General features: G+C 41.7%; 1 protein-coding gene across 2 annotated transcripts; it reads right to left on the bottom strand.

The window, feature by feature from the left end:
- Positions 1-2,604: 2,604 nt before the first annotated feature.
- On the bottom strand, positions 2,605-25,212 carry YAF2 (YY1 associated factor 2). 2 transcript variants are annotated; one of them, XM_075857057.1, is made up of 4 exons: positions 24,885-25,208; positions 24,625-24,750; positions 17,999-18,151; positions 2,605-9,404 (listed from the first exon to the last, which is right to left on the bottom strand). In XM_075857057.1, exons 1-4 carry the CDS (start codon positions 24,908-24,910, stop codon positions 9,167-9,169), a joined length of 543 nt encoding a protein of 180 aa, XP_075713172.1. In that variant the 5' UTR covers positions 24,911-25,208; the 3' UTR covers positions 2,605-9,166. The 2 variants fall into 2 exon arrangements, with proteins under 2 accessions (XP_075713172.1, XP_075713173.1); XM_075857058.1 differs by lacking the exon at positions 24,625-24,750 and having other exon boundaries at positions 24,885-25,212.
- Between the last annotated feature and the right edge of the window lie 507 nt (positions 25,213-25,719).

The raw sequence follows: 25,719 nt of genomic DNA, 5'->3' as shown, positions 1-25,719 counted from the left end.
CACCGGGTTTCTGGATGTGCAGTCACCAGAAAAGACTAAAACCACAAACCAGAAGTGACAACCAACGGACCGGAAGTGGCCTGAAAACACCTCCTCCAGTCCTGTACACCGAACCAAATGTTCTGGCTGAGGAACCTGCCTGCAGGTGCAACAGCCATGGCGCTAGGGGAAGAAAACCCCCACCAGAGGACATCAGAACATGGCCCAACCGGTCATCTCAGACTAGAGAAGCGCAGCCTGGGAGAGCAGGGAGGCCAGCCCCAGACATCTGTTGCTCTCAAGAGACCTATGCAGCCAGAGAAGCCCCAATAGAAGTTTCATGGGGTCAGCAGCCCTAAGTGCATACTTCGTTACTGGAACTCTTTTAGCTATTCCCAGGCCATCCCATCTGGAAACCAGGAAACCTAAACTGGGGGTGTGGGGCGGTGTCCACTTTTATCACTAAGGTTTCCTGTCCAGCGAATAGGAAGTCCTCTCCAGGGGTGATGTCATGGGTTAGGGGTAAAAAATAAAATTGAAAAAAAAAAAGCAGAACCTAAAATTCAACGCAGATGACAGATGTCATCTTGCACATTTCTTTCCCCCCCCCCCCGGGGTTTCTACTGTATCCGTTTCCTGGGGGCACAGGTACAGTTGAATCCTATAGTAGAGAAGGGAGCCGTCCAATCCCTGCTCTACTATTCACTGTGTAACATCGGCTGCTCACGGCTCAGCGCAGATGTCTCTGCTTTGCGCGTGTCTGTGCCGAAAGCGGCTCAGCAAGCATATTTTCAGAGTCCGCTGCACTTCTACCATATACTGGCGTTTCAGGCATCTTATTGGTCCACAATGTCCGCCCCATTTACTTTTTTTTATGTACCTCAATGCCTGACCTATTTACTTCTTGTTTAGTCTCAATGCCAGCGGGCAGTGCCCACCACAGTTGTATATACACTGATGATGGGGTTTCTATACAGGGTTGATGGCAGACTGGTATAAACAGGGATAATGGGGGTCCCTGTATATTACCCCCATGATCCCTGTATACAGGAATGATGGGGGTTATATACAGTGATGATGGCAGACTGGTATATGCAGGAATGATGGTGGTTATATACAGGTACCACCATCATCCCTGTATAGAAGCCCCATCATAACATTGGGGAGGGTACTGTCCAATCGCCATGGCGCGTGGGCATTAAGGCTAAACAATAAGTAAATGGGGCGGGGATTGAGGACACCGTTGACCAATAGGATGCCTGAAATGCTGGTATATGGCAGAAGTCCCGTTGAATCTGAACACGTGCTGAGCCACACAGAACGGAGAAGCAGAGGTATCTCCTCCACTCGGAACAGGGTTAGGAGAGTATGTATTTTATTAGGCACTATTGGGCCATTATACTGCATGGATGGCAGCTATAGGGACATTATACTGTGTGGGGGCAGATATAGGGGCATTATACTGTGTGATGGGCAGTGGCAGGGGGTATATTATGTACAGCAGTATTTAGCAGGCTCAGGAGATCTATATTAAAGAGACTGTCACCAGTTTATAAGTGCCCTATACCCTACCTAATCTGATCGGCACACTAATGTAGAGAAGTGTTTTTTATTTTGAAAAACGATCATTTTTTAGCAAGTTATGAACAATTTTAGATTTATGCTAATTCGTTTCTTAACTAGGGGTTTAACTTTTTATCAAGTGGGCGTTGTAAAGAGAAGTGTACGACGCCGACCAATCAGCGTCATGCACTTCTCTTCATTCATGTTTAGCTGCACTCAAAGCACAGCGTGATCTCGCGAGATCACGCTGTGCAGTCACATACTCCAACAGTAACTTTACCGAAGTGCTGTCATTCACAGTGTGATCTCGTGAGATCACGTTTGCTGCAAGTCCCACAGAAACTTTACCGACGTGTCGGGAGTGTGCATAGACATCGCATCCTGGCTAGAGCCGATGTCTATTCACTCTCAAGACACTTCGGTAAAGTTACTGTTGGAGTATGTGACTGCACAGCGTGATCTTGCGAGATCATGCTGTGCAGTGAAAGATGCTGGGCTGGAATGAAGAGAAGTGTATGACGAAAATTAGTCAGCATCATACACTTCTCTTTACAACGCCCACTTGGTAAAAAGTTAAACGCCCAGTTGAGCATTAGGAACTAATTAGCATAAAGCTAAAATTGTTCATAACTTGCTCAAAAACGATTGTTTTTCAAAATAAAAACCACTGTTATCTACATTACAGCACCGATCAGATTAGGTAGGAGATAGGGCACTTCTAATCTGGTGACAGAACCTCTTTAATTCAATAGTCTGGCATGCAAATAAGGAGTGTGACCTAAAAATAGTTTAGTAATTGTAATAGAGGTTAATACGTTCAATTAATAGGGACTTTGATTTAGGTCATTCGCCTGGCCCTAGTATGAGGATAATTTTCTAAGTTAGTTGAATACAGACTACTTGTTAAACAACCCAGACTACTCTTTTCCTCCCTGCATACTTGTTCCATCCCTGAAGCCTTTCATTTGTTTATGGTTTCCCCCCAGCTCCATACCGGAAATAAACACAAGACAGGTGACTATGGATATGTACGATGTATATGGTAAACATAACACACAAGACTTATTTTCTTTAACTAACTGTATTTCACAGCTAACACCTTACAAAATCCAGTACCACTGTGCATAGAGTACTGACTTTAAACATTACGTACATCATTTGAAACATCACAAATGACAGGAAATACAAAAACGCTTTAAATGGGTAACATTACATGTTTATTTTAAGTGGTGTTCGTAAACAAAAATGCAAAACCTGTGTTCATAAAAATATTTTATTGATACATATAAAGGATACCAAATAATGGATTTCCACAACAGGCAATACGAGCAAAGTAAATGGGTTTTGTTTTTTTTGTACTTTACAATGGTCATCATGGTACAAGGCAACACTGGCCTTATGCATAGGGTTGGGAATAGTAAGTAAAGAGGTATTCCAGTGATCGGATCTGCTCACTAGTAGTGTGGAACTCTTGATTTCAAGAGCGTTGGCTACACATACACATCTCTTTGCTGTAATGAGTATCAGGACCCACTAGTTCAAGATATAAGTGGATATCCTAGCACCAGGACCCCATAAATATGGCCGTGTGACACTTCTGATTGAGATGTAAAAAGATCTATCATTGCAAATATCCTGTTAAAGGTGAAACAAACTAAAAGAGGTTGCTCCAAAACCAGTTAAAAAAAATATATATACAGGAAAACGCAATTCCTGTACATTCATTTGAACCCCTTTGATTTTCAATGACTTGGTAAGCAAGCAAAGAGAGGAAGCACAAGTTACGTTTTGGTAAATTGTACAGTATATCACAAAGAGGATTAGAAATTATTCTAAATGATTTGTTGATCTTAATGAGTCTACAGTTCACAGAATTCAGAAGCGAATGCACTTTCATAGCACCATTAATTTTTATTCACCAAAAGGAATTACCAGCATTGCAGTGTCACCTAGGTTTAGGCTCTGTTCAAACTAGCCCTGTTAAAGGGGTTATTCAGGCATGGGACTGTTTTTCCACACAGATGACCTATCCAAAGGATAGGTCATCAGTATACGATTGGTGTGGGTCTGACACCTGGACCCCGCACTGATCAGCTGCTCCGGCTGCCTCCAAACATCGGATGTTATGCAGAGTTCAGTGCCGGAAGCCGATAGCCCTGTACACTGCGCATAGCAGCCATGATGAAGTACTGCAATTCTGCTTCTATTCAATTGAATAGGGGCAGAGCTGCAGCAAGGCAGCTACACTGTGACCAGAGCCACCTGCTTCCTGAATGGACATCTGGTGCCCGAAGGCAGTTGGCGTAGCGGACCAGTGCGGGCTCCGAGTGTCGGACCCCCACCAATCATATACTGATGACCCTAGCCTGTGGATAAGTAATCCGTATGAAAAACTACCCTTTGCCCAGAAAACCCCATTAAGTTTCTGCCAGGGGTTTCTGGTATTGTTGACAGCAAGGATAGTGCAGTCTGTAGTACTATTCTTGCCTCAAAAATACCAAAAGAAACCTGTTAGACCCAGTTATAAGACAATGGGGTCCATGAGACCTGAACGGATCTGGCGTAGTTGTGATGGCTCCATTATGAACGGAAGCCATGCCAGTAATGTGAACAGAACATAATACCCATTTAAGAGGAACTGAACTGAGAGACACTAAACTTGTATTTTCCTTTAGAGTAAAATAATACATTCTAAAGGTTTGAACGATTGTAATACTTAAGTATTTGTTTGGTAGAACAAAGCTGTGCTTACTTGGAATCACTATGTCTTTTCCTATTTATATTACATCAAATAGAAAACATCATTATAAAATCAAAGATTTTAATTTCTTCCTGTATGTGCAATTATTATTTTTAACAATTAGAACTAAATGGGAATGGAGGGCCAAATATGTCAAACACAATGCTTCAGGTTACAGGACATAAAGGAGAAAACAACATTATCGGTCAGTTTAGGTTTGAAACGCACAGTATGCTTTTCACTAATAACTTTTAGAAGTTAAAGGAATCATTTCAATAAAGCAATAAAAACAGTAAAAGAAAAACAAAAAACGTGCCAGCATTTTAATTCATGACAAAGTATTACAGCCAGCAGCAAAATCCAGAGTAACAGTTGCCCAAAATACATGTATAAAAACAAAATAAAAATGGCAAAATTTCATACAAAGGCTTTATTTATATTTTTCCTATGTAATTCACACCAAGTACCAGCAGGTGCATTTAAGATAGTCACTTTGAAATTCCTGTAGCAGTGAGTTCTTAAAGTTGATTTTTGAGTTGTGTACATATCTATGCAGTACAATTATCCAAAGAATACATATGTAGGCAGCGTCATCTATGTTATAAAATTTAAATTCAATACATGCCCATAGAAATCTATTGAAGATGTGTTAGTACTCACTAACCTAAAAGTGAAGATGGAATTACTAGTAACACTGCATAACAAAATGATCACCACATGTCCATGGCACTTCAACATTAAATCGGATACATTTAAGACTAAAAATGGGTGCCCTACCCTTTTGTGCCAGAAGTAATAGAAACACGACGGGCTAAAGAAGGTGTCACCAATAACAACTCTAAGAGGAACGCTTGTGAACGGTTTGATTTGGGGAAAATTTACAATATTCAAGTTTGAGATTAAACCGATTAATAAATATAGTGAAGCAAATGGCCAACTGCTTTACAGTTCATAAGGCTGATGTAAGTACAGAAAACATCACGTAGACACAGTGGAGGGGATCCGGATGTTGACCAAGCTCATTATTGGATGTCATCCCCTTCACAAGGGTTTCTGAGGTTATTTATGAAAGTAGTGGGATGCTTCACCCAATCTATGAGTATTCTCAGTATTGAAGACCTATTACACATGTTCATGAGATCAAGATTACATTTTCTTTTTTTTTTTAGGATGCAGTCAAATCACTTGCCTCATCTACCAAGGATGCACAACTCCAGTGTTAGAAGATACAAGTAGAGTCAGTAGTTCTGACAGCTATAATCTTATTACCAAACACAACATCTAATTTTCACCAAGGCAGAAAATACCGTATACAGTTAAGAAAAAAAGTCCTGAATTTTTTTATTTTTTTTTAAGTTAGTCTGTCTCGCAGCTCACTGGGATGTGCCTCGCCTTGAATCTATCCCTCAACTGGTGGTTCATAATTACCCAAGAAAGCACAAAATGGAGCAGCATCCGTGGGTAGGATCGATGCAGCGATCAGCAAGGCCACTTTCATACAGCAGTATTTAGAAGCTAAAACCAGGATTGGCCAAACCATGGAACAGGTACAAATCTTTCCACTATACTTTTTCCTAGGTTTTTTTTTCCAGTCCTGGTTTTGGCTTACAAATGCTGATACAAAAGTGTGAAACTGGACTAAGATTTTGTCCACAGAGCAGTTTTTCATGCATGCATATATTTTATATTAAAATTAGGAGTTGCGTCTATGGTACAATTTATATTTCTCCCTATTTAACATCAAAACCTGCACGACGTAAAAAGGCCTTAAGCAGTCCAAATCTATGCAGTGCTCCTAATTTTATAGGCCGGTGCATCCTGAACTTTTGATGCATGCTGTTCAGCGTATAAGGATGGGGTCCACCGATAGACTTCAGCTAGGTCTATACGTTCAATTCCAGCAGTGGATTTTACAAAGAATCCCCTGCAGAAATCCAAGCTCAACACTGTTAATGGGGTATGATGAGGATTTAGGCACAGAATACGCAGCGAAATTCTCATCTTATCCTGAACGTGCGAACACAGCCTTATGGTGTGACCAATTACTTGGCTTTTTCCGAATCTCCCATTCATTTCAATAGAGTGGCCACACTTGTTTAATTGCCATGTCATAAAAGCCTAAATGGTGGAAAACTGCTAATATGAAGGCAAAGCTTTGCAGATTCAGTTGCCCTTAGCATTCACTAAACCACTGAGTAAGCATCGAGGAGTACATACTTAGTACTTTCTTACCCAGAGGCACCACTTATCTTGTATTTCTTGGAATTACTAGAGTGAACCTGCAGGTGTAAATACGTAGTCCAGGAGAAGTTGGCATTGAAATCCGGTAGAGTTGTAGAACCCTTTAAATTGAGATGCTGTATTGGATATTGCCATTCCACAAATAACAGTCTACACGCCGATTTACTAATTCTGTAACTTACAAGGATTCCACACTTAGAATGCCTTCATTTATTGGCTCGTACATATTGCAACATATACTAACTACGTTAGGCCTGCAATGCTTTCAGTAACCTATCTTTAACCCAGTACTGGACAGATTGGTAGAGGACTACCCGATAATTAGTCATATTTCAAGCAGAACACTAAGGATATAACCAGTGTGAGGACTATGTCGATATTAGTATATTTATCTTGAATGACTTTATCTTGAACTTTTTTCCTTACATCTCCAGGTCCTCCCAAACACAATGTTTGACAATCCAAATCATACAGATGATGAATTTAAGGAGTTTAAGGCCCTGTTCACACAGAGTTTATTGCAGGCAGAAAATTCTGCCTCAAAATTCCGTCTGGAAATTTGAGGCAGATTTTTATCTGCCTGCACGCCGTTTCTTGACCCGCGGCCATTGAGTGCGGCAAAAAAAACGCTTTCTCTGCCTCCCATTGATGTCAATGGGAGGTCAGAGACGTAAACGCCCGAAGATAGGGCATGTCGCTTCTTCTTCCCGCAAGCCAATTTTACTGCTAGCAGGAAAAATCACCTCCGCCTCTTATTGAAATCAATAGGTGTTTTAGGCCATTCTTTGGCGCATTTTCCAACACGGTTTCCGCGTCAAAAAACTCTGTGTGAACAGGGCCTACGAGTAGGTTCACGATGCAGAAACCGGGCCAAAAAAAAGTGTCGAAAGTGTCTCCCATTGATTTCAATGGGAGGCAGAGGCGCTTTTTCCCGCGAGAGGAAAAAAGGAAGAGAGTCATGCCCTTTCTTCAGGCATTTCTGTCTCCGGCCTCCCATTGACATCAATGGGAGGCAGAGAAAGCGGTTTTGGCTATATTTTTTTTCTGCAGCGCTCAATGGCCCCGGCCAAAAAGCGTCGCAAAAAACACTGCAAAGACATTAAGGAATTTTGAGGCAGATTTTTATGCTTGCAAAAAAAAAACAACCAAAAACTCTGTATTAACTAGGCCTTAAAAAGGTACGCACTGACGCAGCGGATTTGTTGCAGATTTTTTACAGTAAAATCCACAGGGCGTTAGTTGCAGAGTTTGGTCTGGATTCCCAGCGGATTTCACCCCTTCTACATGGAAAAAGTGAAGTCTGTAGTGAACATCCGCAACAGAATGACCATGCTGCAGACTTGAAAATCTGCAACATGCTCTGATTTTCGTGCAGAAAATATTCTGCAGCATGTGGATGAGTCGCTGTCAAATCTCAACCGCACGGCTGGTAAAATCTGCAGCTTTTCCGTCCTGTGTGCAGGGGGCCTTAATATAATGTTAAAAAAAATGGACTTAGAGATCATATAAATTCCTTGCTAAAAATCAGTGTTTTTTAAAAATAAAAAATAAAAATAAAAATTGCAAAGTGCTACAAACGAGCCAATAAATTAAATGGCATCTAACTGTAGATAGTCCCTTTTAAAGGACTACCAACACCTGAAAATGGAAAGAGTCTATATACATTTCGTCATGACTGACATTACACATATGCATTATTAGCCCTCGAGTTCTCATGTGATGTCATTTTGCTTATTTCAGTCAAAATAAGTGGTGTATAGCAGTGGACAACGGTTAATGGAAAGTACTGTTCTAGTCTCAAGGGGTTAATGTAACTTACAGGGATCCATTCATGAAACCATAATTTTTTTAGTTTCATACGGTGATCAATCTAAGAAAACATACAATGCAAGTTTCTCTGCGTTTTAGTGGCGTGAAGGAGCCTCAACACTTTTGTGAATAGCTGAACATGACTGCAGATGAAACATACATGCAGTAAAATTGGCTTATGCAATTTCTTGCCATGCCCTGTCAAAAAATATTCAATATGTGTGGTCACCAAATGCTTGCTGAAGACTCTCATACAGTAATTTAGTCATAACCGATGGCTACCTCCTTTACAGGGCAGTGTCACATTACAAGAGATTAAGAATGATGGTTCTTGGATGTAGTCATAGGTCTAGCAATAGATCTGTTAAAACGGACTTGGTACCTATAGAAAATAGCTATACCCTCCTGAAATCTAGGTTTAAACAGAAATAAAAATGACTGGATAAGGAAGTCCATGACAGCGTCCCTGTAAGTACTGTCCCTTGGGTTTAATGAGGCTTGTAAAGCAAATATCACACAGGGTGGATGGACATGGCAGCTAGTTCGGACTATTGGGATTTGGAAAATATCTGCCTACATCAAACATGAACCAGGAATATTTGTACACGTTAATATTTCCGCTTATGCAAACCCTTCTTATCTTTTGGCGTCACTTACCATGAAAGTATTATCTTTCAAGGCGCACTTAAAATATAGAGTTAAAAAAATAAGTGCATACATACTCACTTTCTTTCTCAAAAATATCAGATTTGCATCAGATTTTTTTCCATGTAACTGTGGTGACTATTGGCAGAAAGAAGTTTGTCACAATATCTAGAAAACACTAGAGAAACTTTAATGAGATTCTCCATTTACAGATGAGGTTTCTCCCCTGGGTGATGAGGACCTGGATATTCCCCTCTCTGTGTTCTCTGAGCCAGATCCACTTTGACTGTGTTGGTCCACAGAGGTGGCACTGGATGTCGGAGGGGACTTTGCTTTCTCTTTAAAGTCTGTAATAATGACCGTTAGGTCTCCCACAGTAACTTCCAAATGTTGTGCACTACTCCTGTCCACATTTTTCAACCGTGGCCTAAAATAAAAAAAAAATTCAAAAAAAAAGAAATATAAAGAAACACGTAACCGAATAGATATGTTAACTTGTAATGTCTATTCAATATCTGGTTGCTTTTTTTTCTGTTTAGTATTTTATTGGTAATTTTCTTTTACAAATCATAGCGATTAATCTATAGATATATGCATTAATATAAAGAATATATTTAAAACAGATCTAGTTATTTTTTTAAAAATAAATGTGCTTCAGATTATAAAACCACTTTTTTGTATTTAAAGGGTAACTAAACGTTCAAGCTCCTGACACGTTATAATGACATGTCAGAAGTTTTGATTGGTGGGGGTCCGAGCACCCAGACAAAACACCAATGGCTAAAACGAAGCAGCAGAATTGCTTGTGTGAGCGGCTTTGTTTCGGGTTTTTTCCGGAAATCAATGTAGTGGTGTAGGGACTCAATAGAAAGTCTATGAGCTGTACACCGCTACATCGGCTTTCCAGAAAAATCCGAACTGAAATGAACCGGCTCAGCGATCACACAAGGGCTTCTGCCACTTCCTTTTAGCGATTTGGTGGGTGTCTCAGTGCTCGGACCCCCACGACGTGTCAGAAGGTTGTTGAACGTTTAGCTGCCCTTTAAAGTAATTAAAATAATGTTTTATTATAGTTAAAGCCATTTTCTACAAGGCTGTGCCAATCAGCATATGAGTTTGAGGGTCCGCTGAGCAGAAATTCAAGGTAGTCCATCGCAAGACAAACCCATTTAAGGGTGTACTCAGACTTGGCAGTTGAGGTGCGGTTTTTGTTGCAAATTACGGCAGCTTTGAAGTGCTTCACCTGTGCTAGCTGCAGAACAAACGGCAGTTCGATGCGGTTTTTTGGCGCTCGGCTTAGTCGCACAGCAAGAACTGCAACATCTGAATACACCCTAAGAAAGAGCATCTATGAGAGTGTGGGGCCGCTGATTCCATGTACACGCTATGTGCTAATAAACAATTGGTTGAGAGGCACCACGTGGTCACTGCCAAGGTGCGATATTAGTAGTCCCAGCCATGACCACATGACACCACTTGACCAACTATTTAGCCAGTGCCTGAAGTGGTTTTAAAAAGTATCAAGCAGTGTAATTACATCCTTTATGTGTGTCCTCCCTTCAGGAACTACACCATGTGAACATAGCCTAAGGGATTTCTGGTATTATGCAACTAAAGCCTAGTCATCGTATCATGAAAAGTGCTTGCCTCTGTGTTTTGTAATTCATCACCATTTTCAAGAACAATTTGTGGTCAGTAGATGAAAGCGGACTGAAACCCGTACACACCTAGCCCTGTCAATGCCGCTCTGTATCAAGTCTAGGAACTGCTCCTGGATGATACATCTTACTTAGTTTGCTACATTTTATTAGGACAAAACAGAGATTTAAGGCCCTTTTACACTGGCCAATTATCGGGCAAAACGAGCGTTCACAGAAGTCTCGTTCCCCATCATTGCCCTGTGTAAAAAGGGCAACGATCAGCCGATAAACCAGCGTTTGGCTGATTGTAACGTTTATGCAGCCTAAAATATTATCGTTGTCGGCAGCACAGCTCCCTCGTTGATCGGAACTCGTTTACACGGCCCACGTCGGGCCGTGTAAGAGGACCCTTATGCTACTAAAATGTTTTGCTCACCGAGGATTTCCCAGACTGGAAACAATTGTATCCAATCATTACTGTGAGATTAGGTCTGAACGAGATTGGTTTTATCCGCTTACAGCTTGTATAAGTCTTGATAATGGTATTGAGCGGACACAGAAAGCATTATAGAAAGTTGCAGAATTTATCATGCATTGATAAGCGTACCTATTCATTTTTTTCTGCATAACTCAGTAGTACATGTGAATACATGGATCTTTGTAATCTATTTTTTTGTTAGGTGAAATTGGCATCTATCTCACCTTCCAGCAGCTTGTAGTTCACAGTAAATGTTCAGAAACCTGCTCAGTCCCCCAAAAAATCCATCTGCAGTAATAGAGTAAGTAGTAGATGGGGAGGAGGGGTTGCAACTGCAGCTCTTCTCTCTCTATGTGTTTGCAAAACTGCATGCTGTGAGAGGGGAGCAGAAGTGGGGAGACAACGGATTGGCTTCGTGTCCTGTGAGAGCTCGAAGGCTCTGTTCACATCTCATTTTAGCCCTCCGTTGTAAGTATTTCCTGACGTACACCTCTGATGAAAGGCTCCGATATATGCTACTGTATAAGCATACGTCACCCATAGGCACCTATGATAAACAACAGTGCGCGGTATACGTGTTTTTGGAGGAATGTCTGTATATAAAAGCGCAGCAAATGACACCTTTTCTATATAGTGAAAAAAAAAAAATAATAATTATGCCAAAACGACACTCTTGGCATCTGTTAGGTAACTGTAGCCTACGAATATGTACAGCGTATGTACCGGAAGCATTCTATAGGTAGTTTAAAAATGCTAAGTGACCATAGCCTTAGGGACGTGTGGGGACTAAGAGTACAACAAAGTAAGGGAAAACATTACAATAAGAGCCTGTTCACTCAAAGCATGCAAGGAAGAAGAAAAAAAGAAAAAAGCCAAAATATGCAGGTTAGACATAATTTTTGACGGTACTATATTGAATACATATCTACAGCTGTCTAAGGACGGATTGTGTTTTTTTTTTTTTGCTTTGATGGCTATGCTTTAAAGCTTTATTCACATGCAACCGGTTTTAATTCATATAGGTTTTAAGGAGGTTCCCAAAAAAAAAAAAAGAGAAGCCTGATTAAGGCATGCCCTAAGATAGAGAATGCCATTGTTTGACTTCTCTGCTGTCAGACAGACTGGTTGCTAGGGAAAAAGTGACAAGTAACCGCAGTCTTTTCAATAGGGTTGTTAGGCAGTACGTCTGTAGCAACAGCGAGTAACCACTGAGCCGAGAGCAGAAATAGAGCAAGAGGGATTCATTACATTTTTGTAAAAAACTAAATTAACAGTTCAGAGGGATGGAGTGAAGTAGGCCCATATATATGCTTCCTTTGGCTTCATATGCCAATCACTAAATTATAGTGTTACCAAGCACCATGCTAAACTCATCTCCGAACATTTCTATATGAAATGTCACATAGGTTACTTCTTTTTTTATACTTGGTGAAAGTAATTATTTAAAATAAGATGATCACGGCAGAAATATTAGTTTAGTTACCAACATTTTCAGCTGTGTACATCTAGCAGATAATTCCAATATGTCATATTGTGCTACCCCATTCAAAGAGACAGGTCCGCACTACTATTAGTCTAAAAAAAGCACAATATTTATTTTGCGCTGCTTGGGCCAATAGTAGAGCAGACCTGTCTCCATACTGTAGTACATAACGAGTATTCTGGTTTTATTGCATTAGAATTAAAATGGGATTTTGAATTTGATTTTTATGTAAAGCACGTAACAAAAAAAGTTCAAATCGTTACAGTGGAATTAAAAAGAAAACTAACTAAATACTGAAAAACTGAGTGCATATGTATTCACCCACTTTTCTATTAAAACCCTAAATAAGATCTGGTCAAAATAATTAAACTTCCGAAGTCACATAAATAGTTAAATAAGGTCCCACTCTGTGTGATCCAAGTGTCACATGACGTCAGTATAAATACACTTGTTCTGAAAGGCCCCAGAGTCTTCAACGCCACTAAGCAAGTAGCATTAAAGGGAACCTGTCACCAGCATTTCACCTATTGAACTTTACTTATCCCTTACTGGCCGCTGCTATCAAAAGTTCATTGCCGCTATCCCCTCCTCCGACTGTAAATAACGGTCTGCAAACATTTTGTGCTTTTTATCGTAAAAATCCGGTGTCCCTTTGTGCGCACACCCCAGAATAGGACATCAATGCACAAGCGCAGGATTTTGTGTGCTGGGGGAAGGCGAGGAGCTGTCAATCAAAAGTAAGGAGGCGGGGTAAACTCGGAAAGACTTGAGGAATGAGGATATGACTCTCTTCAAACGAAGATTTGACTCTTATGCTCATTAGCATACAGCACAGGAACACTAAAAAACTGAATATTAAAGCTACAGAGCCCACTAAGAAGACAATTATAGGTTATATAGAAATGATTTTTCACCCACTACCACCAGGTAGTGCTGGTTTAATAGGTGAAATGGCGGTGACAGGTTCCCTTTAAGACCAAGGAGCTCTCCAAACAGGTCAGAGACAAAGCTTTGGAGAAGTATATATCAGGGTTCGGTTGGGCTATATAAAAAAAAAATAAAAAAAAAATGATAAACTTTTTACATCCCACCATTAAATCCAATATAACAAAATGGAAAAAATATGGCACAACTACAAACCTGACAAGAAAAGGCTGCCCACCAAAACTCAGACCGGGCAAGGAGGGCATTAATCAGAGATTCAACTAAGACACCAATGGTAAAATGGGGGCTTTATGGAAGAGTGTCCAGAAAGAAAGCTATTGCTTAAAGAGGCTCTGTCACCAGATTATAAGTGATAGGCGCTATAATGTAGAGAAGTGGTTTTTATTTTGAAAAACAATTTTTAAGCAAGTTATGAGCAATTTTAGATTTATGCTAATTCGTTTCTTAATAGACAACTGGGCGTGTTTTACTTTTTTACCAACTGGGCGTTGTACAGAGGAGTGTATGACGCTGACCAATCAGCATCATACACTTCTCTCCATTCATCTTTAGAAGTACTCACAACACAGTGTGATCTCGCGAGATCACGCTGTACTGTCACATACTCCCACATTAACTTTACCGAAGTGTCTTGAGAGTGAATAGACATCACCTCCAGCCAGGACGCGATGTCTATTCACACTCCCAACACTTCGGTAAAGTTTCTTGGGGACTTACTCACACAGCACAGCGTGATCTCGCGAGATCACGCTGTGCTGTCATTCACAGAAACTTTACCGAAGTGTCGGGAGTGTGAATAGACATCGCGTCCCGGCTGGAGGTGATGTCTATTCACTCTCAAGACACTTCGATAAAGTTAATGTGGGTGTAGGTGACAGTACAGAGTGATCTCGCGAGATCACGATGTGTTGCGAGTATTGCTAAAAATGAATGGAGAGAAGTGTATGACGCCGATTGGTCAGCGTCATACAGTCCTCTGTACAACGCCCAGTTGGTAAAAAAAAAAAGTAATAACACGCCCAATTGTCTATTAAGAAAGTAATTAGCATAAATCTAAATTTGCGCATTACTTGCTCAAAAATGATAATTTTTGATAAATAAAAAAAACAGTTATCTACATTACAGCGCCGATCACATTATGTAGGAGATAGGCCACTTATAATCTGGTGACAGAGCCTCTTTAAAGAAAAAACATAGGACAACACGTTTTGAGTTCGCCAAATCGAATTAGAAGACTCCCCAAACAACTTGGAAGAAGGTTCTCTGATCTGAGGAGACTAAAATTAAGCTTTTTGGCCATCATGGGAGATGTTGTGTGTGGCGCAAACCCAACGCTTCATATCACCCCAAAAACACCATCCCCACAGTGAAGCACGGTGGTGGCAGCATCATGCTGAGGGGATGCTTTACATCGGCAGGGACTGGAAAACTAGCCAGGACTGATGAAGAGATGGATGGCAGTAAGTACAGGGAAATTCTTGAGGAAAACCTGTTTCAGCCTGCCAGAGATGCGAGACTGTGACGGGTGTTCGCTTTCCAGCAGGACGATAACCCTAAACATAATGCTAAAACTACACTGGAGGGGTTTAAGGGAAACATGTAAAGGTCTTGGAATGGCCTAGTCAAAATCCGACCTTAATCCCACTGAGAATCCGTGGCATGACTTGAAGATTGCTTTACACCAGTACAACTCATCTAACTTGAAAGAGTTGGAGTAGATTTGCCTGGAAGAATGGGAAAGAATCCCAGTGTCTAGATGTGCTAAACTAAGAAACTTATCCATAGAGACTTGTATCTGTAATAGCAGCAAAAGGTGAATTCACAAAGTATTAACTTTCAGGGGGTGAATACTTATGCACATTAAAGTCTTCTTTTTTTGTCTTAATTATTGTTTGTGTCACATTAAAGAAGAATTTTCGCACCTTTAACCCCTACCCACATATGGGCATAACTGTACGCCTATTTTAATCATTAACGGGGCATACATTTACGTCCTGAGGATGTGCCCGCGCCATCTGCAGTGGGTGCCAGCTGTAGTATACAGTCGACATCCCACTACAATGGCGCAGATCACCGTTATCTCTCAACGCCGCCATTTAACCCCTTAGATGCCATGGTCAATAGTCATGGTCAATAGCAACCGCTGCATTTAAGTGGTTGACAAAGAGGGAGGGGGCCCCCTCTGAACTCCATCGGCCGCAGCAATAAATCTCGGGCTGCTGATGGTTGCTATGGAAACCAGGAAGCCTAACAATGGCCTCCTGTTCGGCTATATACGGAAGCCTATTAGAAGTTTAAAAAAAATAAAAATATGTTTTAGAAAAATAAATAAATGTTTTACGTAAGAAGGTGTGATCTCATTTCGGAGACCATACCACTCAAAGAATTAAATTATGGATCCCACCTGGGAAATTTCTACTGTACTTGTACCTCAGGGGCTATGTAAACGCAACATGGCCCCCAGAATCCAATTCAGCAAAATCTGCACTGCAAAAGCCAAATGGCGCTCCTTCCCTTCCGAGCCTAGCCGTGTGCCCAAACAGCCGTTTATGACCAGTTATGGGTAATTGCTGTACTCAGGAGAAAATGCTCCACAAACATTGGGGTGCTTTTTCTCCTATAGTCCTTGTGAAAATGTATAATTTGAGCTACAACGACATATTATTGTCAAAAAATATTTTTTACAGTCCAATCCCAATAAATTCGCTGAAACACCTGTGGGGTCAAAACGCTCACTACACCACTAGATTAATTCCTTAAAAGGCTATGTAAACTTTTTAATGGCATTTATTTTTTAATAAAAAGGTCAGTCTGCGTGATTGGTGCAACTTTATAAATAGTTTTTATTAAAAATTATTTTTACTTTTTGAGATACAGCTGCTCCTTATTCTTTATACACAGCAGCTTTATCTTTCACTATGACCTGAATCCGTCAGTCCCGCAGACCTGATGGATTCAGTGTCAGCAAGTCCTGTGTGTCTCTGACACACCGGATCCACCTGTTATCTATCACATCTAAGTTATGAACTTAGATGTGATAGATTACAGGTGGATCCTGCGTGTCTGACACGCTTTCACTGAACACGTCAGGTCCGTGGGACTGACTGATTCAGGAAATAGCGAATGATAGAGAATACAGAACAGCGGTATCTCAAAAAGTAAAACTAATTTTTAATAAAGATTAATTAAAGTTACACAAAACACACTGACTGACCTTTTTTTATAAAAATATAAAAAATGTCCCTCAAAAAGGTATACATAGCCTTTAACAAACTTCCTAAATGCTGTTTTAAATATGTTGAGGAGTGCAGTTTTTAAAATGGGGGTGACTTATGAGGAGTGTCTAATATATAGACCCCTCAAAGTCACTTCAAAACTGAAGTGGTGCCGAAAAAAATATGTTTTGCAAATTTTGGTGAATATTTGAACCTCCGGAGAGAACAATAAATAAATAAATTTTTAGAAGTAGAGGATTTCAAATGTAGGAAAATGCTGATTTTTCAAAATTTTCTTTACATTCTAGATTTTTTTTTCCATAAACAAAGAGTAAACATAATCGTCCAAAATTTATATAATGGTATATATGTATATATATATATATATATATATATATATATATATATATAAAAAAAGTCCATTTTAATTCTAGGTTGTAATACACCAAAACAGCAAGAGGGGGTGTCAATACTTTTGCAAGGCACTGTATTTTACACTGAAAACAAGGAAGTATAGTGTGATGACAGACCGCTTTACACAGAACTTAACTCATCTTCTAACTTTATAAAATAAAATGTTTAAATTAATATTAACTTAAATTGATCCTCCGGTCTCAGATCAAAATGATAAATTAACAGGGTATATGGAGTAATATTACCTGGTGCCCTCCAGTTGTGTCCCTTTGATGTGGATCCGCCGTTTTAGGGACCCCACTGTGTTGCCTCACAATGGCCACAGCAGCGCTTCTCAGACTCAGTCTAAAACACTCCCTCTGTTCACAGATTGGACAGTACTGCTCACGTGAGCAGCTCTGGCCAATCTGAGAACAGTGGGAGTGTCTCGGTCTAAGAAGCGCTGCAGCCATTTTGGGACAGTACAGAGGGGACCCTAAAACAGGGGATCCACGGCACAGGGAGGCAACTGGAGGGCACCAGGTAATATTACTCCATCATATTTTCAAATATTGGGGACAAAATAGGTACTTATAGATCTCTCATTTGTCCCCAAGTCTGCTCTATACTTAAGTGATCTCTATAGTCAAATAAAAAGCCTATATGTGAAGACAAATTGACCCCCTAAATACAAGGCACCTGACAGTTTTAACAGAGTCTATACAAGGAAGTTATCTTTGCTCATTTGGCCTTATTTACGGAGAAGTATAGAGCCCCCTTTGAATTTACCATTTGTTTAGATAAAAGCAGTTGACAATGCAAGGGAAAAACTATCTTAAATGATATTACAATATTTCTGTATATTACCTTGCTTTCTTGTTACTATTCTTTTTAATAGAGGTTTCTTTTTCACTTTTTTCTTTCTCTGTTCTGTCTTTTTTCTCTTTCTTTGACTGCATGGGGGGCACAAATTGCTGCGTTACCTGCTGTGCAACAAGCTGTGAAACAGGTCGTGGTTTCCTGCATAAAGAAAACAAAGTTATTTCTGGCAAACATTTTTCTTGATGTAGGTTTTAAGGTTATGTCCACCTACACAACCTTTTCTTTAAGGTTTCAATGCGTTTAATGTAAATCCAATAGTCTTCATTAAAAACGTTCTACGGCTTTGTTTCTGCACCTGCTATGCAGACCTATGTGTTTCCATAGTAACAGACAACAAGCAAACCAAGTGTTGTCTGATCCTGCAATCATACTCCCTACATCTTTGTAATCTACCAAATGTGTCAGGCAGATGGGCCAGATAGAACAGAGTAGGACTTCAGCATCAGGATACACAGGGTTTATTTGTGTTTGTGGTCGGTTATTGACACATAGATCTGCATAGGAGCTGTAGACTTAAAATAATAGGAGATTTTCAATCAGGACTATTTGCAAAGTTGCTCCATTTTTTATTTGAAAACCAAATTGATTCCTAAGGTGATCATATCCTTTGATACCAAAGCTACACCGCCACTTATCACTTGCAGCGCACTGAAAGCTTTGGTCCGCTGCTGCGGCAGAAATTGGTTGGACTGTTGCACAACTTGATCGCTGTACAGTTCCTTAATTTGACAATGTATACTGAGTAGCGTGAATGTTAGATGAATGGTCAATTACTTCTTTCATTTTTGCACTATTAATATGAGTGTTTATTGAAATAAACAAAAACATAGTTTTGAACAACTTACACCATTTAACATCGTAAAATGTTGAGTAACTTTGCAAATTCAATGCTGCATCCGTATTACAGCCGCAATACCTGGACCTGCCAAGGTTGGACTAAACTGAACGTAGATCACCGGTCGGTTTTGTAGAGATCCAAGTTTAGCTCAGTAGAACCACGAAAGGTTAGGGTGTTGTGGATATGAAATCAGCATTATTTGTTGAGAATCAATTTTTCGTCCCATGTCTATTTCTTCTCCACTCACATCTAAAGCTACTTCATTGTTCCGCTGGTTTCCAGCTACAAGAAGGTTCTGCATTTTTACACAATTACCTGTTACAAAAATAACACTAAGCTGTTAGGTCACATATCTGAAACATTTCGGTTGACTGTTAGATCCTTAGTTGCACCCTGCAATTTCTTTTCTTTCTATGACAATGGAAAATAAGTAATCTAAGGATTGGTACAGGGTAAAAGGAAAGTATTTGCAAAGATACTCATTTTGACATATACATTTAAAGTATAAAATTAGGTCAATGTAAAAAAACAACAGAAATAAAAAGCTTGAACCAACGTTCGCTGTCTAGAACTAGCCTCACCTAAATCTGGCCATAGGCATAAATTAATGTTACCAATCCAAACAGTTGACTTTCGATACAGGGGTTTTTCTACTGCCAAAAGTCCTCAAAACTCCTGCCATAAAGTAACACATACAGAAAAACATTGAATTGCATTACATGCTCTATTTGTTTTTTTCACCAGCAGTGCTGTTCAATTCCGGCATCAGATGTAGAGCTGTGGACGGGCTAGGAAATGTGTCCAAACGATCATCCCCTCTTACAAGCTCCGCTCGCTGCAGGTTCCAGTCTCTACCCTCTACTGCACATTGGGTTGCTACCTTTTCTGTCCAACAATACCAGCCAGGTTCACAGTGGATTTACACATGATGCTTGTGTGTTTTTTTCTGCAGTTTTGCAGAAATAGAAAAAAACAAAAAACTGGCATGTGCAAATGCACTTTAACATGGGAAAAAAGTGGGTGTGGCTGTGAGGGCGTGACTTCACACGGACTGCGATTTGCCACTTAAGTCTGGGAGCCTCAGACAGACGGTCAATATGTTCCTTTTTCCAAATTTTTTATTTGGCTTTTCAATAGTACAAAACAAAAAAACAACCCTTGTATAAACATCCGCCCACCCCTCGACCCAAGGTACAATTTCACTGTCCAGCAGTGCAAAACACATACCAATACAGATTGCAAGTGTGGATGTACACAACAGGATTTAGATTTATAATGAAAATAAAGAAAACAAAAATAAGATCCCTCTGCACACATATGCCTAGCAGAACATTATAAAATCCTGAAATTAAGGCCCCATGCACACGAACGTGCTTTTGCGGCCGCAATTCCCCCGAAAATCTACGGGAGAATTGCGGACCCATTCATTCCTATGGGGCCATGCACACAACCGCGGTTTTCACGGTCCGTGAATGGCCCGGGAGCCCGGACCGCAGAAAGAACGGGCAAGTCTTATTACGGCCGAGTTCTGCAGTCCAGGCTCATTGAAAATAATGGGCGCAGCCATGTGCATGGCCCGTGATTTGCGGGCGGCTCGCGGCTGACCGTCCGCTGCCGGCCGACCCGAAAATCACGGCCGTGCACATGGCTACGGTCGTGTGCACGAGGCCTTACTTCTAAAACGTAGTTATTACACCATAATAATGTTTAGGACTCTTGGGAGTGAGATACCATCAAGTGGACTTCGGCACATTTCGGGATGGAAGACCAGGAGAATCTATCCATGGATCCTAAATTGACTCAAATTTTGCATCTGCCCTCGGATTTTTTTAAAAACCCTCTTTCCAAGCGAATCAAGGCATTTATACTAGAGAAACGAAATTTTGCTAATAGGGGTCAATTAAATCCAGTATTTAGCAATGAGTTTCTGGGCCGGATATAACGTTAAAAAAACAAAACATTGATATACCACTCGATGATATGTTGTCTCCCAAGAGACCCAATATACAAATTTTTGGTTCCACGTGGATATTGACTCAATATATATATATATATATATATATATATATATCACAGTTGTTGCACATTCTTCCAGAAAGGTCCCACCACTGGACATTCCTAAATCAGGTGTATTAGATATGCGCCCCCAATCCCACATCTAGAGCAATTGGGATCACTCTGAAGGCCTAATTTTTTTTTTTAGCAATACCAGAGTTTTATACACCCTGTGAATTATGAACAAGTGGGACAACCGACAAGCCTCGTACAGTGATACAGTGTGAATGGTCGCCAAAACATCCGTCATTGCTCCTCTGTAAGGGGTCCCCAGATAATCACAGGGAACTTTTGACAGTATAAGGACAGCAAATGTCTATAGAATATGGAGATAACCCCCTTGGTGCCACTAGAGGAAGCTTTTATCAATAATCAATGCAGAAGAAACAGATTAACTGACCTGGCCTGAAAAACTAATGCATGGCGAAGCTGTAAGAATTGGCAAAAAAAGGGCGCGAAGCAACTCTACCTAAAGTTGAAGAAAGTTTCCGACCTGGACTCTTGGGCAAGTAGGCAGTGTCCACATGTCCAGCTGCTAAATGTAAGTGTTTCTGGCTCTCTGCTCCCTTGCCCACTGCAATCTGCTGCCGGCCCCAATCTCACACTCGGGACGCTGCTAATGGTAATAGGGCCGGACGGCCTTGATAATGGAGTAGTATCCAATCCAAATATCAAGTAATCTGACCGAGCACCCACTGTCTTATGCCTCGTGAACACGACCGTAGTGTTTTTTTATTGTCCACAAATACGGATCCGTAGTCATCCACATATCAGGCACGCTGTCTGCAAAAAAATTAAAATAATAATAATAAGGGAGGCTACAAATGATGTCACCAGCATTTCTCAACCCCTTTAAAAGGTCACATGATCGCTCAGGCAGCATTTTCTTGTGGAATCACCTGCCATCGTATAGCAACGCTTCCGCAATTACGGACGAATATAGATGCACATCCGTAGCGGTCTGCAATTTTGCACGCGCCTATCGACTTCTATGGGCGAGTACGTGCCGCAATTGCCGACAGGAATAAGACATGTTCTATAATTTGCGGATCACTTCTATAGCCCGGACACACATCGGTAAATATATGGAAAGGTGTCCGTGACCTATAGAAATAAACGAGTGTGCAGAATATCCGTAATTACGGATGAAAACTATGGTTGTGTAATTGGGCCCTTAATTTGCAAAAATACAGACACTCGCTATTGTCAGCAAAAATATTTTACGTTTACCGGCCTCTCAGTATAAATACCAGTAGGGCCAGTGGTTTACCGCACTGGTTCCATCCCTAAGGCTATGTTCACATGGAGTTTTTTTTGCAGGCGGAAATTCTGCCTCAAAATTCCGGTTGGAAGTTTGAGGCCGATTTTACCCTCCCTGCACGCCGATTTTCGCCCGCGGCCATTGAGCGCCGCGGGCATAAAACGCAGCGAAATACACTTTCTCTGCCTCCCATTGATGTCAATGGGAGGTCAGAGGTGTAAACGCCTAAAGATAGGGCATGTCCCTTCTTTCTCCCGCGAGACGGTTTTACCGCTCGTGGGAAAAAGACGCCTCCGCCTCCCATTGAAATCAATGGGAAGAATTTTCGGCCGGTTTTTGACGAGTTTTGCGGCGCGGTTTCCGCGTCAAAAAACTCTGTGTGAACATAGCCTAACTGAGCATGTTCAGCTTTCCCAATAGACTTCTATGCAGCCCTTAGAATTCTATGGCGTCAATACAAGTCTATGTACCAGTTGATCATGCGGAGCTCAAAATCTCTCAATAAGTGCAGGATCTTGCTTCTGACTGCAGCAGGAGATCAGCGACCGTGGAGAGCAGAGATCAGCAAGGGACACACACTGTGCAGACTCGGCCTGGTCAAAGGAGTGAAAGCAACGGGACAAAACACCTTAGCAAAGGTAATATAAACACTTTTGGATTAATGGGTGGCTTATATTAACAATATAGCGGCTCACATTTTTTAATCAAAGTGAATTACAAAAATGACCATATTGGTGAGCTCTGATGATAAAACCTGGTACTTAAAACAAATTATTCTGACAGATCGAAATCGGTCACATCAGGCAGAACAGGTTCAGTTCTCAAATTTTCCAGTCGATGTAAAACGCTCTAATCTAACCACTTACTTTAAGAATATAAAAGGGAATGGCAAAAAAAAAATACTAAATTTCAACATAATAAAAAAACGTGTTGTGAACCTCACCTTAAGCCTGGCACCACTCTTACTTTATTTACCAGGAAGTGTATGTGAGTGCCCAATCAGAGACTCGGAAGGTGCAGCGATCTATGGACATGGACCTATGGATGGGGACGAGCGGACGTTACTCTGATCGCTCGTCCCCATACGTTTTTACCATGTCGGCAGCGCGTCTTCCTGTTTACACAGAAACATGTGCTGCCGACAACGATAATATTTTACTTTTTTAAAAACTATACGACCAGCAGGTTTGCTCGCTCATCTGCTGATAGCTATCCTGTTTACACAGGGAAATTATCGGCAACGAGCGTTATATGAACGCTCGTCTGCCCGATAATAGTCATGTGTAAAACCCCCTTTAGTAACCACTTCCTCGTATCCCCTTCTAGGCAACCTCCATTTCTACCCTTAATGCAAAGACACTCTGGGTTGGGGGGGGGGGGGGCGCTATCTAAAGCATTTTTCAGTATTTCTAAGCCATGTTCCCCACTACTCAGATCACGAACGTAGCCCCAAGACTACAACCGAAAACTGAGCTGCACATTTTAAAAGAATGAGGACATTGTGATATTGGGAGTACTGCCTAGAAACAGGACGTGTACCCCCATAGGGTTGCAATTCCCAACCAAGGTCCCGGGGTTACCGGTTCCACAGAAGGACAGGCAATGCAGTGGATAAATCAGCCAAAATATAAAAATATGCCTTAACCTCCGATACACCAAGTTTCACTGATATAGGGATTCTGAGGGAGTGAGAACCGTCTCTAGGGCGTCCCCTATGGTAATAAGGTTGGGACTCACTGTGGTAGGATACACTTTCCACAGGGGCAGAACCTAGGACCATGACAAAAACAGAAATACTGTGAGTCACCTGAAGCCAGTATAACACTAAAATAAGCACAAAGGACTCTATTATGTTGCTAAAGCAGAGATTTACACAGCCACAGAGAGGCCTGTGCAGCTTCTGATCACTTCTGTGAAAACTGCCTCACCAACCAGGCTCCAAAGAACCACTGCCCAATAGGTAAAGGTTCTAACAAGCATGTGATAGAGATCTGAAAGAGGGATGAGGCACCCACTGTGTGACCAAGTGACAAAGAAATTAACCCATGAGAGCAGATATGGCTGACAATGGTAGACGTCAGACAGCTACTTCCTGTCCCAGAGACTGAAGCTATGAGAGGTCTGGAGCACAACTGCGCTTACAAGATGGCAGGCAGGAACCAATCAAGTCACTACTTTCATTTTGGAACAGTCTGCTATGGGTTGTTTTGCACTAGTTTATAGAAATCCCCCCACCCCTACATCTCACGTTATCTGCTGGGCATCCGCCACCAAAAGTTGCATCCAGACACCCGGGGTATCATGGTCAGGCTGTAGCCTGCGAGTGACCGCTAGGATTAGAGAAGAGGCCCATATGTGACAGAGAGCGCGTTATGGAGCTGGCCCATGTGAGATGCGGCATTGTTCACCCTGCAGAGTGCACCCAGTGATGGACGGGGAGGAGGTGTGGGCTCTCACCGGGTGGAGGTCCCCTTGCGCACATCACACATCAGGCACTTGAAGGCCTCGGCGCTGTTCTTGAAGGTGCACACACTGCAGTCCCAATATCCCTCGTCTGACGACGGCTTCGGCTGCCGCTTCGGCCTGAAGAAGAGAGAAGTGTGAGACGCAGACATGTCTACATGCAGCGCACAAGGCCTGCTCACATCTGCTGTGGCCTCAGGCGCTTTAGGCGGAGTATTCCTCCCGTCCCCAGCACGTCCGCCTCTGCTGCTCACCTTGTCGGGCTTTTCTTGTCTCCCATGCTGCGGCAAAAGACGAGAAGCGGAGGCCGAGCACCAAAGCCCCGGCACACAAGCGGTAGCAGGCGGCTGCACCGACCGCGATCAGCCGCAGCCAGCTGTCCGCCGCCACACGTGATCCAGTGCGTCCAATCACAGGACGCCCCTGGCCGAGTCCGAACAGCGGGAGAGGCGTCAGCTCATCATCTGACTGGGTATGTAATGGAGCGGGCTCCCGGTGTCGGAGTCTCAGGATATCGACGATCTACATGAATGATAGAGCAAGAGGAAATGGCGACGTTATTACACCAGTGTGACCTGAAGGACTGTCGTTACCAGCACAGGGCGCTGACGTATTGCCTTCTCATCACACAGACCTTACTTTGGAGTAGACTATGCAGAGATTGTATTGGCACTGTGGAAAAAGCCATTTATTTCATAAACAACTGCGACCTATTGTAATGTTGGAACTCCAGGTGTAACATGTCCTAAGCCTGCCATGCACATGAGATAGCAGTCCAACATCTAGCCCCAATTCCCTCATAAACCGAGGGAGATAAACCGCAGCCTGCCACCTCTGGCAGCCGCTTATCTCCCAAAATCAAAGAATCAGGCATGTCATCTGGTGACTATGGGCTTCCCTCATAGACATAAGATTATAGTCTGATCACACTTCAATCATATCTCCCAACTTTCAAGAATCGCAGAGGGACAACAGATGAGGCGCGCCTCTAACCCCACCCATACACACGCGGTTCAACCCACACAGTATCATGCCCCCATAGTGCCTCCCCATCGTACAATGCCCCCATAGTGCCTCCCCATCGTACAA

The sequence above is a fragment of the Rhinoderma darwinii genome, chromosome 3 (genome assembly GCF_050947455.1).
Source record: "Rhinoderma darwinii isolate aRhiDar2 chromosome 3, aRhiDar2.hap1, whole genome shotgun sequence".
NCBI lineage: Eukaryota > Metazoa > Chordata > Amphibia > Anura > Rhinodermatidae > Rhinoderma > Rhinoderma darwinii.
The sequence above is the reverse complement of the archived record's forward strand: the minus strand, read 5'-3'. Positions and strand labels throughout refer to the sequence as shown.

Bases quoted from the DNA above. Each gene is read 5' to 3' on its own strand.
- YAF2 (XM_075857057.1), bottom strand. From the start codon at position 24,910: ATGGGAGACAAGAAAAGCCCGACAAG. The intron at 18,152-24,624 runs GTGAGAGCCCAC...TTCTTTATGCAG, and splicing joins CGCAAGGGGACCTCCACCCG to GAAACCACGACCTGTTTCAC. The intron at 9,405-17,998 runs GTAATATACAGA...TTTTTATTTTAG, and splicing joins AATAGTAACAAGAAAGCAAG to GCCACGGTTGAAAAATGTGG.